Genomic DNA, 14,660 nt, shown 5'->3' with positions numbered 1-14,660 from the left:
TGACGATACAAAGTCTGCTGAACTCATCAAACTGAACACAACTTATGGCAAGACTTTGTTTCAACTATTTTTCTGATAATGATATGGTGTATCTCAGCTTATTTAGATCAATCATAGATTGTAAAATAGTATAATGCCACAAGGTGCACAATGTCTTCCTTGAATTTTGTAAGGACCGAACATCTTAAGTTATGGTAATCTAGTCACTCTGAATTCCATAATAACATAATGCAGCACAACAACTAAATGTTCAACCATCTTGTTTTCAATCCCTATGTAAACTTGTCATTTCAGGAAACATAACTAAGTAGGCACATCTTCTTACATTTTGGAATAACTCTTTGCAGAATGCATGTAAGAATTCTTACTAATGACATCTATATGAAGGCACCACTGGCATGACAAAAGTATTGCAAAATTCACATACTCTGTACATATGCTCACCGTTGTAACTGTGGACGTAATGAATACATAATGTCTGATTAAATACCAGTATTGGGACAATTTTCACGAGGTCTTCTCCTTCTCGATGGGGGGTTCAAAGTGGAATGCCCGCATTAGAACGACTCCTCCAAAGGCAAGCAGGTAGTGAAACCAGTCAATCTTCCTGATTCCAAAAAGTTCGCCTGATGTTCCCACTGCACCAGCCATCATATAAATCATCGCTCCCAGCATACCAAACGGATTCCGTTGTATAAGACTGTAAAGTCCAACTGACAAGATAGCTGAGGAACTGATTATTGTCGTAATTCCAGAATCTACGACGTTAGGGATCTCCATGGAGAACTTGACGATGACGTATGCCACAGCGAGACCGACGTGGCCCATGGCAAGGAGTCGGGCTTCATACTTGCGGTAGAAGCCCCCTGCCATCAGGGCCAGTCCAACAGTCCCCGCCAACCAGCTCATGGAGGCGTGGCACTGGACGATATGTTCACTCGGATTGGCCGAGCTGTAGCGCACTGTACCAAAGCCAGCCGCCACTGACATGATGAGAAATCCAAATGCCCCAATCGTGTTGATAGGCAGAATGGAGACTGCCGTCCCAAATGACGTCAGTGAGAGGATGAAATCAGAAACAGCAGTGCTCAATTCCATCTTGTAAAGTTGGATTCACGATGACAGCTTCCTCAGAAAAAAATCTGCGACCAAGGTAAGAAGAAAGCTGATATATTAATGAAATTCAATGCAATTGTTGATGATAAAATGGACACACTCGATTAGATTTGTTTTGAGAATCATAATTCCTATACACACACACACACACATACATACAAAACAGTGGCTCAAATAAAACAGTAAATAATTTTTCTTTACTTATTTCATTACATTTTTTCTTCTGCATATTCTTTCATTTGCTTATCAAACCACCAATAATTCTACCATAATGCTGTCCAAAATTTTACTACTGACTACATGTAGGAACAGATGCTTTTACCGGTTTCTATGTGGTTGAATATTGACACGAGAGGTCAATCCTTGGTGTAGGTTGTTTACATCCTCAAACTTGCCAAACGGTTATTCAGACAACAAGGCCACACCCCGGTACTCTTTTACTTTAAAGGAGAAAACTGCACCAAGATTCAACCTCCCATACCAAAATTTGACTACACACAAAAGCATCTAGGTTTTTCATGAAGCAGGCTGTTGTACTTTGGAAGGCGTTATAACTTACGCTGTACACGATGTTATTTTTGCGTACAGATATTTTCGCGAATGAGGATGTCAAAGACATTTTTGTGAGATGTTGTTTTCGCAAATACACAGAGACCTTCATAAGCGCACTATTACCAAGATAGCGCATGGTGACATTTTTGCGTGTTGTTCAATTCGCGGTCCAACTGTGATTTGCAAATTTGCGAAAATTAAACCCTCGTGAAAATAACAGCTTAATATAACGTTACAGCGGTTGAATTATGGGCGGCTTTGCTTTAAAAACCCCTTACTCATTTATTTCACTTGTCCGACAAGTGACAGTGTGTTTTAATCATTCAAAACAAGTTAGCAAGTGAGTTTGTAGCCCGTCCTTTCTAGAATACAAAGTGACAGCAAATACAATGCCAGCATTTGATTGCAACTGGCAATAAAGCATAAATTAGTCAAGCTGCATTTCTCGCTTTTTTTAAAGCACAACTTCACAAGCAAGGTAAATTTACATTGAAATGTAACATATGGGACTTGCAACGCTACTGACAAAGTCTTTGTCAGTAGCGGTTCAAGTCCCGTATGGCTCTTTACCCCCGTCATTAAGATATTTTCCCACAACATCATAACATATGTGTGCGACGATTTCCAGTGCTATCGACTGAACAGTTTGATACCAAATTCGGCATTTTTACATCAAGTTTTCGACTTTTGGCAACATAGTTTCCTCCTTCAGTGTAACCATATATTCAGCAAAGCTATCATTGTGTTTGAGATATCGTAAGTCATATTTTTACATGATTTTAATGTATGAATTCATGAAGTAGTTCGATGTGTTCGTTCGTGTGTGTGTGTATCAATACATACGATTTGTATGGTAGCAACATGTGCGGGTGTGGAGCAACACACATAAGAAGCTGAACACCACAATGCAAATTGGTCGCCATATTGTGTGGTTTGTGTGGCGTTACGTGTACTCGGGAGCTCTTCAGTCAAGCTCGCCGTCATAACCGCTACATAACATGACGGCCGACAGCAAGCACGGCACCATGGCTTGTGCCCTGAACTCCGCGCATGCGCAATTCGCTTCTGCCCTCGCACACATCACAATGACGTCATTTTTCATTCATGAATCGGGGGCTACACCGAAGCTGCATCATCATTGGCTCTTTACCCCCGTCATTTACATATTTTCCCACAACATTATAACATATGTGTGCGACGATTTCCAGCGCGATCGGCCGAACAGTTTGATACCAAACTCGGCATATTTACATCAAATTTTTGATTTTTGGCAAAAAATTTTCCTCCTTCGGTGTAACCATGTATTCAGTGAAGCTATCGTTATGTTTGAGATTCGATAAGTCATATTTTTACATGATTTCAAGGTGTGAATTTGTGAAGTTGTCCGATGTGTTCGTTGGTGTGTGTGTATCAATACACGCGATATGTATGGTAGCGACATGTACGGGTGTGGAGCGACACACATAAGAAGCTCAACACCACATTGCAAATTGGTCGCCATATTGTATGGTTTGTGTAGCGTTGTGTACTGACGGGAGCTCTTCAGCGAGGTCACCGCCATAACCGCTACGTAACACGAAGGCAAGCACGCATGTTGAGTGCAAGGCATTGTGTACACCACACCGATCCATGAAGTAGTGAATCTCGCACACTGCGCTGTGCAGGGAAGCGGACGGCCGGGCGATCAGCCAATCAGCGGTCCGGCTATCATTTCACAGCTTTCAATGGGGCCCCGGGGAGTTTGATTAGTGTGCACGGATGAGTGCAACGCATTGTGTACACCACACCGATCCATGGAGTAGTGAATCTCGCACACCACGCAGTGCGGTGAAGCGGACGGCCGGCGATCAGCCAATCAGCAGCACAGCTATCTGTTCGTGGCTTTATGGGGATTTTTTCTACTGCAGTAAATTTATGTTATTGTTACATTTCAATGAAAACTGGACTCTGGTTGATAATGCACTTGTCAATGTAATGACTCACCCCACTACCCCCGGACATGGGTGCGTCATTTCCTCGTTTGGTCCGTCAAATTTGTGACCCAGGCGTTCGTCATTTTACCAGCTTTGTCCGTCAAATTTTTGACTGAGGGGTGCGTCAAAATCCCATCATTGTCGGTCAAAATTTTGACCGAGGGGTGCGTCATGGTACGTCACTTGGCTATGGAAAATAACACGCATTATTTTGAACCGAGGGGTGCGTCATGGTACGTTACTTGGCTATGGAAAACTGCACGCATTTTTGCACGCTACCGGTCCCGGATACACGTACCGCGAGTGAAATTACAGTGAGCGCTTTCCCGCGGCAAGTGAAAATCAAAGTCGGGAAGCGTTTTGGAATAAGAGGAAAAAATGCTTGCCAGAATCTGGCAAGCAAAGAATTTAAAAGCCACCCTTTCTCCTTACATTTTCCCTCCAACAAACCCATGAAATCATGCATACTCAATCTCAAACCAGGGACTGTTCAGCGATGTAACAGCTTAGTTCGATCTTTAATCCTGTCGAAACGGCAGCAGAAGAACTGCCTGCCGCATGCCATTTTCTGCTCGCGGGATAGCCCGACCAGCTGGCCAGACGCGCCCGCGACGCTGTTAGCTAACTGTGCGAATCTCTACGTACCGCGACTAGGCTGTAGTTACGCAGTACTCGAGCGGGAATGTGAATGCCGTGGCGTGGTGTGTACCTACCTGCGCTGCAGCAGTATGCATCCACCGCACTAGCAATGGCCGCGCACACACAGCGCATTAATTCTGCACACATATACATGTGATTGTCATGTATGGATTGCATGCACAGAATACATACTACTGTACGGAATATCGTAGCAGCAGCGTGATGTACGGTGAATGACAATACGGTGCTTACATGGTAAGGGAAACTTGCCGAAACTTTTACAAATTATGTGTACGAACCAAAAGAAAATGAAATTGCTTGAATAAAACGTATGCAAAAATCGTTTCAGTATTTACGGGGGTGTGTCAAATGTACCGAGGATGTCCGTCAAAAAAGTGACCGAGGTGTGCGTCACTTTCAACGTGTTGTCCGTCAAAAAAGTGACTGTGGTGTTCGTCACTTGCAGCGTTATGTCCGTCAAAAAAGTGACTGTGGTGTCCGTCAAAAACCCCGTGTGGTCAGTCAAAAAATGACCATGACACACCCATGTCCGGGGGTAGTGGGGTGCGTCATTACATTGACAAGTGCATAACGCATACCGTGCAAGCACGAATCCTACTTATTCCAGAAATTAAGCTGAATTGAATAAATATGAATGCAGGGAATAAATATGAATGCAGGGAATACGACTTAAAAGTTAGGCCTTGACCCTAGGACCTAGATCTACATGTAGTGTAGGTAGGCCCTACATTGTTTTCGGGATACCACTGCATTGGCATTGCTTTGTCCTGTGCCTGTGGCTTAACATAACGGAAATATCAACACATGGGACCGTTGTGAGCATGCACCTTTGCTTCGCTAGTCATAAAGGACAAAATAGTGAACACGGAAAAAGTTCAGAGGTGCACACTGTGAAAGCAATGTCCTCTAGTATGTCTAATTCTCTGTCTTTGGTAGACATTTCTAAATCAAATTCGACATAATATGAAATATGCAAGTCGAATCTAATGACTCACCCACCAATCCACCGTTTCCGCCTAGGAGCGCAGAGATAGTGCATGAATCGTCGATAGAGGGCGTGCACCACTGTCAAAAGCAGAAGGCTCTCACTGGTCATATTAAGAAGTTTGTACCGGTACTCGGCACTTTTAGTAATTGATGTAAAATCCACCCCGAACCCACCGGTGTACTGTATACTGATCAGATTTGGTAGGTCCTACTTTGTTTAGCATTTTCTGCATTGTTGGCATCTCTCGCGGTAAAAATAGCTACAATCTAATGGATGAAATGCATGATATGGAAGGTTGAATACAGGAGTCATAACTAAAGAAAATTTATCCTAAACGAATTCCATTGAAACGTTATGATTTTTAAAAAAACTAATATTGTGCCTCCATCACCGCATAAGAAAATAGCAAACTTTTGAAACGTCATGGTATGGAAAACAATGAAAAATGAGAAAATTCCCCATTTTTAAAGTAAAAATTACACATTACCTCTAGATATCTGTTTTCTATTGAACTGATTATGATTAGGGCCTATGCAGAAACTCCAACTCCCCCGCTTCCCGACGGGAGATCTCCCTCCGAAAGCCCATTTTTGCACAATCTCCCGTTCTCCCGCGAAAGTTTTAATTCCTCCCTCCCTGGCCCTGGAAAGGATTTTTTACACGAAAAATAAGCCTTAGATAGCACGAGAGAGCATCTAGAACCTTAGAGCTTCCAGGGCCCTTAGGCGGGCTCTGGACCCGGCCGCAAGGAACTTCGCACTTCGCGCTCGTGATGTGCACTTCGCGCACATCAACTTGGAGTCTCCCGTTTGCAAGGGGTTTCAGGCGGGAGAATCTCCAGATCAGAAGGTGCTTGGGGTTGGAGTCTCTGCCTATGTTGAATTTCTTCTACGTATTTTCTTTATATCGTTTTAGTCTAGGCATGATGTTAGAAAGTGGGTTACCCATAATACAGTAATATTGTCCACTTTTCCTCAAACCTTGATTCAGTCACTCATTTCCCTTTGATTTTGAGTTATGGTTTTGTTGAATCCATATCCTGCAACAAGCAAATCGCATTTTCCATCCTCAGAGCAGAAATTTGTAAGTTTTGAGAAACTATCCATTTGCTTATATAGACCCCACAGCTTTTTTGACGTTTCATTTATATATTTTCAACGTCGAGCATTCCGTCCAAGTTTAAAGTTTAGTGATACCTCGCAAAACTCCAATGGTCTACCAATGCTCTGTTCTAGCTTTCATCAATGCTCATGCAAAATGCTTTATGTGTACTATTACTCAACTCAGTCAGAATATTTTGAAATTGTAGTGGATTCGTCGTTACAATAAAGCATAGGCTATCATTAACATACCATCATAGAGGATCATACACACTTTTATACTCGAGAAGACGCCTTTGAAATTATGATCGTATGACTTAAGTACAATTAAGAAAGTGGAATTATGTACAGAGCAGAGGGGCACTTCTATTTCTTTTCTTTTTTTTTTAATGACTAATAGTCAAAGTGTGTGAGTGGATCAACGAGGATGAGCTGGCAAGGTCTGTAATATCACTTTATAAAAGGATTATTCATCCAAATTGGCTGGACAGGAGGTTCGTCATTCTAAACGTTCGGAATAATGAACCTTTTGATTTTCGGATTAACTAACATTTTGAATAACGAACATCACCCAACTGAACAAGGCCACAATACGTTATGTCAGGCAAACCACAGACATGCTCTCCGGAATGCTCTCATTGCAGTGATTATCGGAATACCCTTTGCAACCGTTTCAGAGCTATACACACATTGTAATTGTAATTTATATTGTTACAATTACCGCAGTTGCTATCCATGTAAACAAGTCCGTAGCTCAGAAGCATCAATACAATGGCTGCATTTCTATTATTGCTGTGGCATAATAAGCTGACTCACTGATTATAATTCAATTCAGAGTTATGATCAATATTTCTCCTGAAAACCTGTAACGACCTATTCAGTTGACATGTTCCTATATTAGTATACCATGCACATTTCAATGTATATACTTGAAATCAGCCTGTATGACATGCATTAAGTTTTATTGCTATATATCCATGCCATGTGCAGTGAAGCCCCGAGCAAGCTCTTTGGCATAGTATTAGTTCTCTTATAGTGAAGTATACACAAAATGTTGAATGAACTATTGTATTCTTTGTCCATGCTTATACTTGCTCCATTAAGTTATGATCATACAATTTCGGATACTGATTGAGATAATGATATAGAGTTTGGCTGGAAGCATACGTCATCGATAAGAGAAAAATGTATCAAAAATACCCTCAAAGGTCACGGAGATGATATACAAAATGTATATAACGTTGACGGACATCACGGTTTAATAACAAATATGCAAAATAAACTACTGTACAAAATCCAGTAAAGCAGTACACCAACTATAGATCCTATATAAGTTGCAGAATGCCATCTACGTACCACACTTGAAATAGCAACAAACAGATAACAAAAGCAAAGACAGCGGAGATGACTGTGTTCAAAGGAAAATGATATCTGACTAGAAATAAGGTATGTTGTGGTTGTTTGTTCGTTTTTTTTTTGTGAATTTACTCTATATAGGAATCAAAACGTAATCTTCATGTCATTGTGGATGGGTTCATCTTCCAACTTCCAAAACGAAATATGACCGAATCATTTAGATTTCTTCTTAGCAGACAGAAAATTATTCAATGCGTTGAACATTATTATTCTCGATATGGCGTTCGTTCTTGGAATAATTTTGAGAGGGGAGGGTTGGTAACTTAATCTCTTTTGGAGTTTAGATCTTTTGCACAGGGCTAATTTTGCAGTCTTCCGGGACCAGTGTTTTCATAAATAATTTTCATAATCCTGTTCTTTGTGCAACTATTTGTATAACGGATATGACAGAGTTTTATTCAAATTCGTGAAATTCTTCCGTCGAGATGTTTTCATTGCAACCGACTGCCAAATCGTCGTACATCGACGTGAATATTTACGTCGATGTAGGGCGATTTGGCAGTCGGTTGCAATGACAGAGTTTGTCTTCTCATATTTATAAGTGATTATTATTGTGAGCATTCAAGTTGGGTGACACAATGGTTTGTATAAATAATCCTACCGTTTGTTTGTTTGTTTTTTTCTATAAAATGTTGATTATTCCAAAGATTCATTAATCTTAAAATGAAAAAGTTTCGTTATTCCGAAGGTTCGTTAAAAGTTCTGTTTCCTTTGGGAGCAGTGATGTAAAAAAAAAGTGTTATAGACATTATACACAATTAATGCATAAAGTGTAGTTTAAGTTGTATTCCAAAACACCCTATACAAATTTAAAGGAGATGTTTTATCATTATTTTTTTTTAATAAACCATAACTATTGATGGTTTAGTCTGGAAACATTTTTATTATACTATTGTTCACATTTTGTAATTATTTTAACAACATCGATTATACTGGTTCAACGGGGGATTTGTTGTTTCTATCCCTAACTCACATTTTAGAACTATATTTTGAAGCACTAATGCTGGATTTTTGTTTTATCTGCAAATGGTAAATTATGCCTCTTATCTAAAAACAAAATGAGACTGGCAATTCCTAAGGTTCGTTTTTATATAGTACACACTTTTTTTCAGTTTCGGATTAACGAACCTTCGGAATGACGAAGTTTTGTATTTCATTGTCGAATTAACGTATATATTCATCGCACTGTTTACGGACCAACGAATCATTTTTCGGGACTCCTTTGGAATATTCGATCCTATATACACCACAACATTCGGAGTGCAGAACCCTTTTTCAGATTCAAATTAACGGATATCTATAGGTTTAGGAAATTAAAGTGTTTCAGAATAACGATCCTTTTCATTTTCGGATTAACAAACTTCGATTTCCGTTCGGCATAATAGCGAACGTCGCACCCGGGTGTAATTTTCGCGATACAAGAGCACTTATTGCAGAGACGATTAAGTCTTCCTTTTTTTTTTCTTAATTTTTTTCCATTTTTGTTGTGGAGCACGAAGATTTACTTTCATGTTTATCCCCGTCGAAATTGCAGATTGGAATTACACTATTCCGGTTAATAGAAACCATGCATGATAATATATAGTAATAATAATTTCCGACCATCTCATAAAGTAAAAAGCTCGGGTCCTGATGAGTCCCTTAATATAAATTGTTGCTTTAAAGGTAGGCTATCAAGCAGCTTAAGGTGGGTTTTTGATTCGCACTGCAATTAGCATTGAAATCAATTAAATCAGTATAATGGCCTATACTTGATATAATATTGCACTGAGATGTGTCAAACTGTATTATAGTGAGACCTTTTGATTAGCGAAATAGAGTCCTGAGTAAGACAGAAAGACATGAGGGGGGAAAGAAAATACTAATTTAAAGGAATGGTATTATAGTTTTGTTTGAGGTGAGCCTATTCACCATAATTAGACTTTTTGCGAGATACTTATATAAGTTATTTTATGAAATATCAAAAAGCATACAATTCTAAGAGGAAAAGTTCATTTGATGAAAATAGATTTTGAAATGGCTGAGACATTTATTTATTCAAGATTTCATGCGTGTTCACAAAATAGGAATGCATACAAATGTATGCAAGTACATCTCATATAGCCAAGACAGAATATATACAATAATAGTCCAGTCAAAATACGACAAAAAGTGGGTTAACCCACAACTAATTGCAACAGAAATGATTCCACTTGCATTTGACCCGGAAGAGCTATTAAAATAACATATTAAAAGTTCCCTAAAATTCGAGTGGTGGATCAGTGTCTAATTTGCATAAATTCAAAATGGCCGCCATACAACCTATTTATGCCTATATCTCGGGATATACAACCTACAGAAAGTAAATTCCGGTGTCTAAACCTATGTTTTTTAGGTCAATGAACACAAATTTGTCATCTTTAGCAACTTTCAAGCATCCCATTATATAGTTTTTACATATATTTGCATATAATTACATACAAAATGGCCGCCATATTGCCTGTGCAAGCCCGTATCTTCGTATATCAGTAATGTATTACACTCGGGCATAAGTCGCTATATATCTGGACATAAAACCCGCAGAAAATAGATTCTGGTGTCTAAACCTTTGTTTTTTAGGTCAAGGCCCACAATTATCATATTATAATCAGTAACTTTCAAGCTTCCCTTTATACATTTTCTGCATATATTTGATTTTAATTAAATGCAAAATGGCCGCCACAATGCCTCTACAGGCTTATATCTCTATCTGTAGAAGGTACCCAGTGTTGGTGTCTGTGGTCTTAATTCTACTGCTGAGAATCACTGATGTAGAATACGTTCCACTCAGGAATAATTACCTATATTTCACTAAAAATTTGGGTATATTTATACATAAATCTATTCAAATTAAAAGTATTGAGCTTATATCCATAAGCTACTCTACAAAAGTTTCATGAGTTTGGACATTAGATGACGATCTTGTCATATCAGGATACCATGTCACTCACTCACTTTCTGAATAAAAGACCCAGGGGTCCAGCCCTCATCCGAGTATCTCAAGTTTCCCTTCCTTGCATGTTTACAAACTATTACTTGGGAGAAAGGAAATTGGAAGACTTTGGGAACCTGTAGGGCCATATCTGGAAGCCTTTAGGGACCTCCAGGGCCCAGGGAGGCATGATGTCCATATATGCATGACACTAGCGATGAATGCACCTACAGTCCTAAGTTTGTTGTAAATTTGACCATGTGTTTTCAAAAGGAGGATCAAAAATCAAAGTGGCTTCCAGTAATTTGTCCCAGCCCAAAGGCGGCCGCACCTAGATCAGATTTGAGGTGCCTTTGGGCATCCTGTGGTCGGGGGGGGGGGGGGTATGCTTCCCATTTTGCCAATATTCTACCAGCCAAGTTTTATAATAAATTGAACAGTTTTTTTTTTTTTGAAGATGAAAGAGTGAAAATTGGTCCTTATTTGGCACTACATGTAGCCCCAAGGAGGTCACCCCTGCATCTGGGATATGTCACAATAATCTTGAGGGTATGCTAATACACTCACTGATGTATTTACTCAATGCTCTTCTGATTTTATAAAAGCAGCAACTTAGAGAGGGGGACATTAGTGCCCACACGTAAAAAAATATATATATATATATATATATATATATATATATATATATATATATATATATATATATATATATTCTGGGACCTTTTGGACATGGTGTCTATTTGAACAACATAATAGTCTGTCATCCTTGGGATGCTACTTGCCTATCACATAGTTTGTTGAAAAATCTGTCATTACATGGGGTCTTAAAAGAGAATCTGAAAATGGTTTTTGAAAATGCATGCATGACTGTCGACGGACGCCATAGAAGATAAATAATGGCTATTTGCAATATTAGCTTGAACCTTTCTTGTTGTCTTGAACCTTTGGCTAAGATGAATCTAAAATATAATGAATCAAAGTCATTGGATTTCAAGAAAACTTTTTTTCCGTTTCAAGTACATCATTTTTATTTCCTGACTTGCGTTTATACCGATACTTAAGGTATGTAATGTGATCTCTGAAATATAGATCAATGATAAAAGTGTAAACATGTAAACTCGCTTACACTCAAAGTGTTCTATGCGTTTACCACAAACTCTGGACTAGGATAGTGTGAATTAATTTAAAGCAAACAGGATCCCGGCTTCATTTCATACTGACGAAAAGAAGAGTGGTAAGTCTCACATCTGTTGCAAATTGTGTTGATGTCTTTCAAGAATGCTATTTATTCCTATATAGTCACCAATTAGAACAGCATCATCTGACTCCTCACATATTTTAGAAATACAACATTACAAGTGTCTGATCTATAATGGCCCGCATCTGCCACTGATATGGGTTGTGTGCAGTCAAATCTGTTTGCCCTGCAACTATACACTGCCAGTCGCTAACAGCCTGTCTTGCAGTTGCATCAGACTTCCTTCAGGAGTTCCTTAATAGCTGCAGCTTTGTCTGTAGTGATCAAAACATATTTTTGATTAAACATCTTCCTCAAATCGTCCCAATTCCAATGATTGTATAATTTCCCTTCCATTGTTGAACTCGAAGAAAAGCTGCTGCTGAAGTGGATGGAAGGGACCTTTTGGAAGTGTTAAGAAAATGATGTTATGTATTTTGTTTTTTTTATCTGACTTCTGACTGCTTTTTCGCCTGCAAAATTGAATGCAGCCTTCATGCTGCTCGCATTTCCGAAAAAAAATTGTGTGTTGATGAAAATGTTATAAGTGCGAAGCCTCAATGGAATAGGAAACATTTCCTTTAATAAAGGTGCAGATACAACACAAAAAAATGGTAAAAGTAACACTTATCAGAATTTAAGCGTTTTATGAGCGTTTTATGAGCTATGAGCAATCAGAAGGATGCTGTTTGTATTAATTGACTGATGAATCCAGAGTACTAGGAATAGAAATGTTAAGGCATTTCCTTTTTCTTTTCTTTTCTTTTTTGTATCTGGCTGTTTTCTGTAAGTCATTGGGTGAAACCGCGCAAAAATATGACAAAATCCACTTCCATACAAATTATCACGGTCATATGTTGCTCATTGATAAACATGCCTTTGCCAAAAGTTTTGCAACAAAAGACACAAGTATCGACTAAACATGGATGCAAATCACCGCAGGTAAGGAAAAAGATGTTTGAAAAAATCTGCTGAATGATTTAAGACCAATTTTTGTGTACCGTAAGCACACTTTGAAAGCTATATGAGATAATATGACAAGAACATCCTCTAAACAAATGTCCAAACTCATGAAACTTTTGTAGAGTAGCTTTTGGATAATCATGATCTTGATGACTCCCCCCCCCCCCCCCCCCCCCCCCCTTTGGCCTAAAATATTGCAACATAGACACAAGTATGAGCAGTAAATGAGGGCAAATTACACGATATAATACATTAAATATCATGCAATCATAAAATTTTTTTAACGATTCCTATTACATAATTTGAGACTTTGCTGTTGTGTACCTATTGAGCACACTTTGGAAGCTAAGTTGAGATTACAGTTAAATGAAGATATGTTCTATTCGATGCTACTTACAGTTGTTTTCTGTTCTGAGGCTTTATCCCAAGAAAATATGAGTTTAATGCAATACATCGTACAATACTTTTAATCAATGCAAGAATATAAAACTGGGTGTAAGGATAATCATTAAGGTTGTGAATGGAATACTAACAATTTTGCCCTTGAAGTATTGGATGTAGAAATTACAGTACAATTAACGTTCTGTAGCTCGTATTCGTATATCTGATATTATATTCACGATAAAAATTTGAATAGATTTATGCATAAATATTGCTATGCAAATTTTTAGTGAAATATAGGTAATTATTCCTGAGTGGAACGTATTCTACCTCAGTGATACTCAGCAGTAAAAATAAGACCACAGACACCATCACTGGATACTTTTTATAGATAGACATATACGCCTGTAGAGGCATTGTGGCGGCCATTTTGCATTTAATTAAAATCAAATATATGCAGAAAATGTATAAAGGGAAGCTTGAAAGTTACTGATTATATGATAATTGTATTCCTTGACCTAAAAAAACAAAGGTTTAGACACCAGAATCTATTTTCTGCGGGTTTTATGTCCAGATATATGGCGACTTATTCCTGAGTGTACTTCATTACTGATATACGAAGATACAGGCTTGCACAGGCAATATGGCAGCCATTTTGTATGTAATTATATGCAAATATATGCAAAAACTATATAAAGGGATGCTTAAAAGTTGCTAAAGATAACATATTTGTATTCCTTGACCTAAAACACATAGGTTTAGACACTGGAATTTACTTTCCGTGGGTTGTATATCCCGAGATATAGGCATAAATAGGTTGTATGGCGGCCATTTTGAATTTATGCAAATTAGACACTGATCCACCACTCGAATTTTAGGGAACTTTTGATATGTTATTTTAATACCTCTTCCGGGTCAAATGCAAGTGGAATCGTTTCTGTTGCAATTAGTTGTGGGTCATTTCATATTTTGACTGGACTATAAGTATACATTGATAAGAAGCAGTTACAGTATAGTATACAACTCCACTAGAGAGCTACATTATTCAAGGTAACGAACACGCAAAGGAATTGCAACATAAGCTTAAAGCTTGAAAATCGTTGCAACCCCCGTGCACACAATCTATATATGCTTGCAAATAGTTTAAATGATACTTGATAGAAGTTGGGGGGGGGGGTATTTACAAAGAGAGCATGGGAACATGAGGGGGGAAGAAGAAATGCTTGTGTGGTGCCTATTTGTCCTGTCGGACATTGACAAGAGAGAGCAAGAAAAAGTTTAAAGTGTCAAGTCATTATAAGCAAATTATACTGATTAAATTGAT

General features: G+C 38.5%; 1 protein-coding gene across 1 annotated transcript; it reads right to left on the bottom strand.

The window, feature by feature from the left end:
• Positions 1-481: 481 nt before the first annotated feature.
• On the bottom strand, positions 482-1,098 carry LOC139735499 (uncharacterized). Its single transcript, XM_071646256.1, has one exon. The coding sequence runs from the start codon at positions 1,096-1,098 to the stop codon at positions 508-510; it is 591 nt and encodes a 196-aa protein (XP_071502357.1). The 3' UTR covers positions 482-507.
• Positions 1,099-14,660: the final 13,562 nt, after the last annotated feature.

This window comes from Diadema antillarum, unplaced genomic scaffold, assembly GCF_040938485.1.
Source record: "Diadema antillarum isolate AM-2024a unplaced genomic scaffold, OU_Dant_1.0 seq00000581_RagTag, whole genome shotgun sequence".
Classification (NCBI taxonomy): Eukaryota; Metazoa; Echinodermata; class Echinoidea; order Diadematoida; family Diadematidae; genus Diadema; species Diadema antillarum.
Note: the sequence above shows the minus strand (reverse complement) of the source record. Positions and strands in the feature narration are given on the sequence as shown.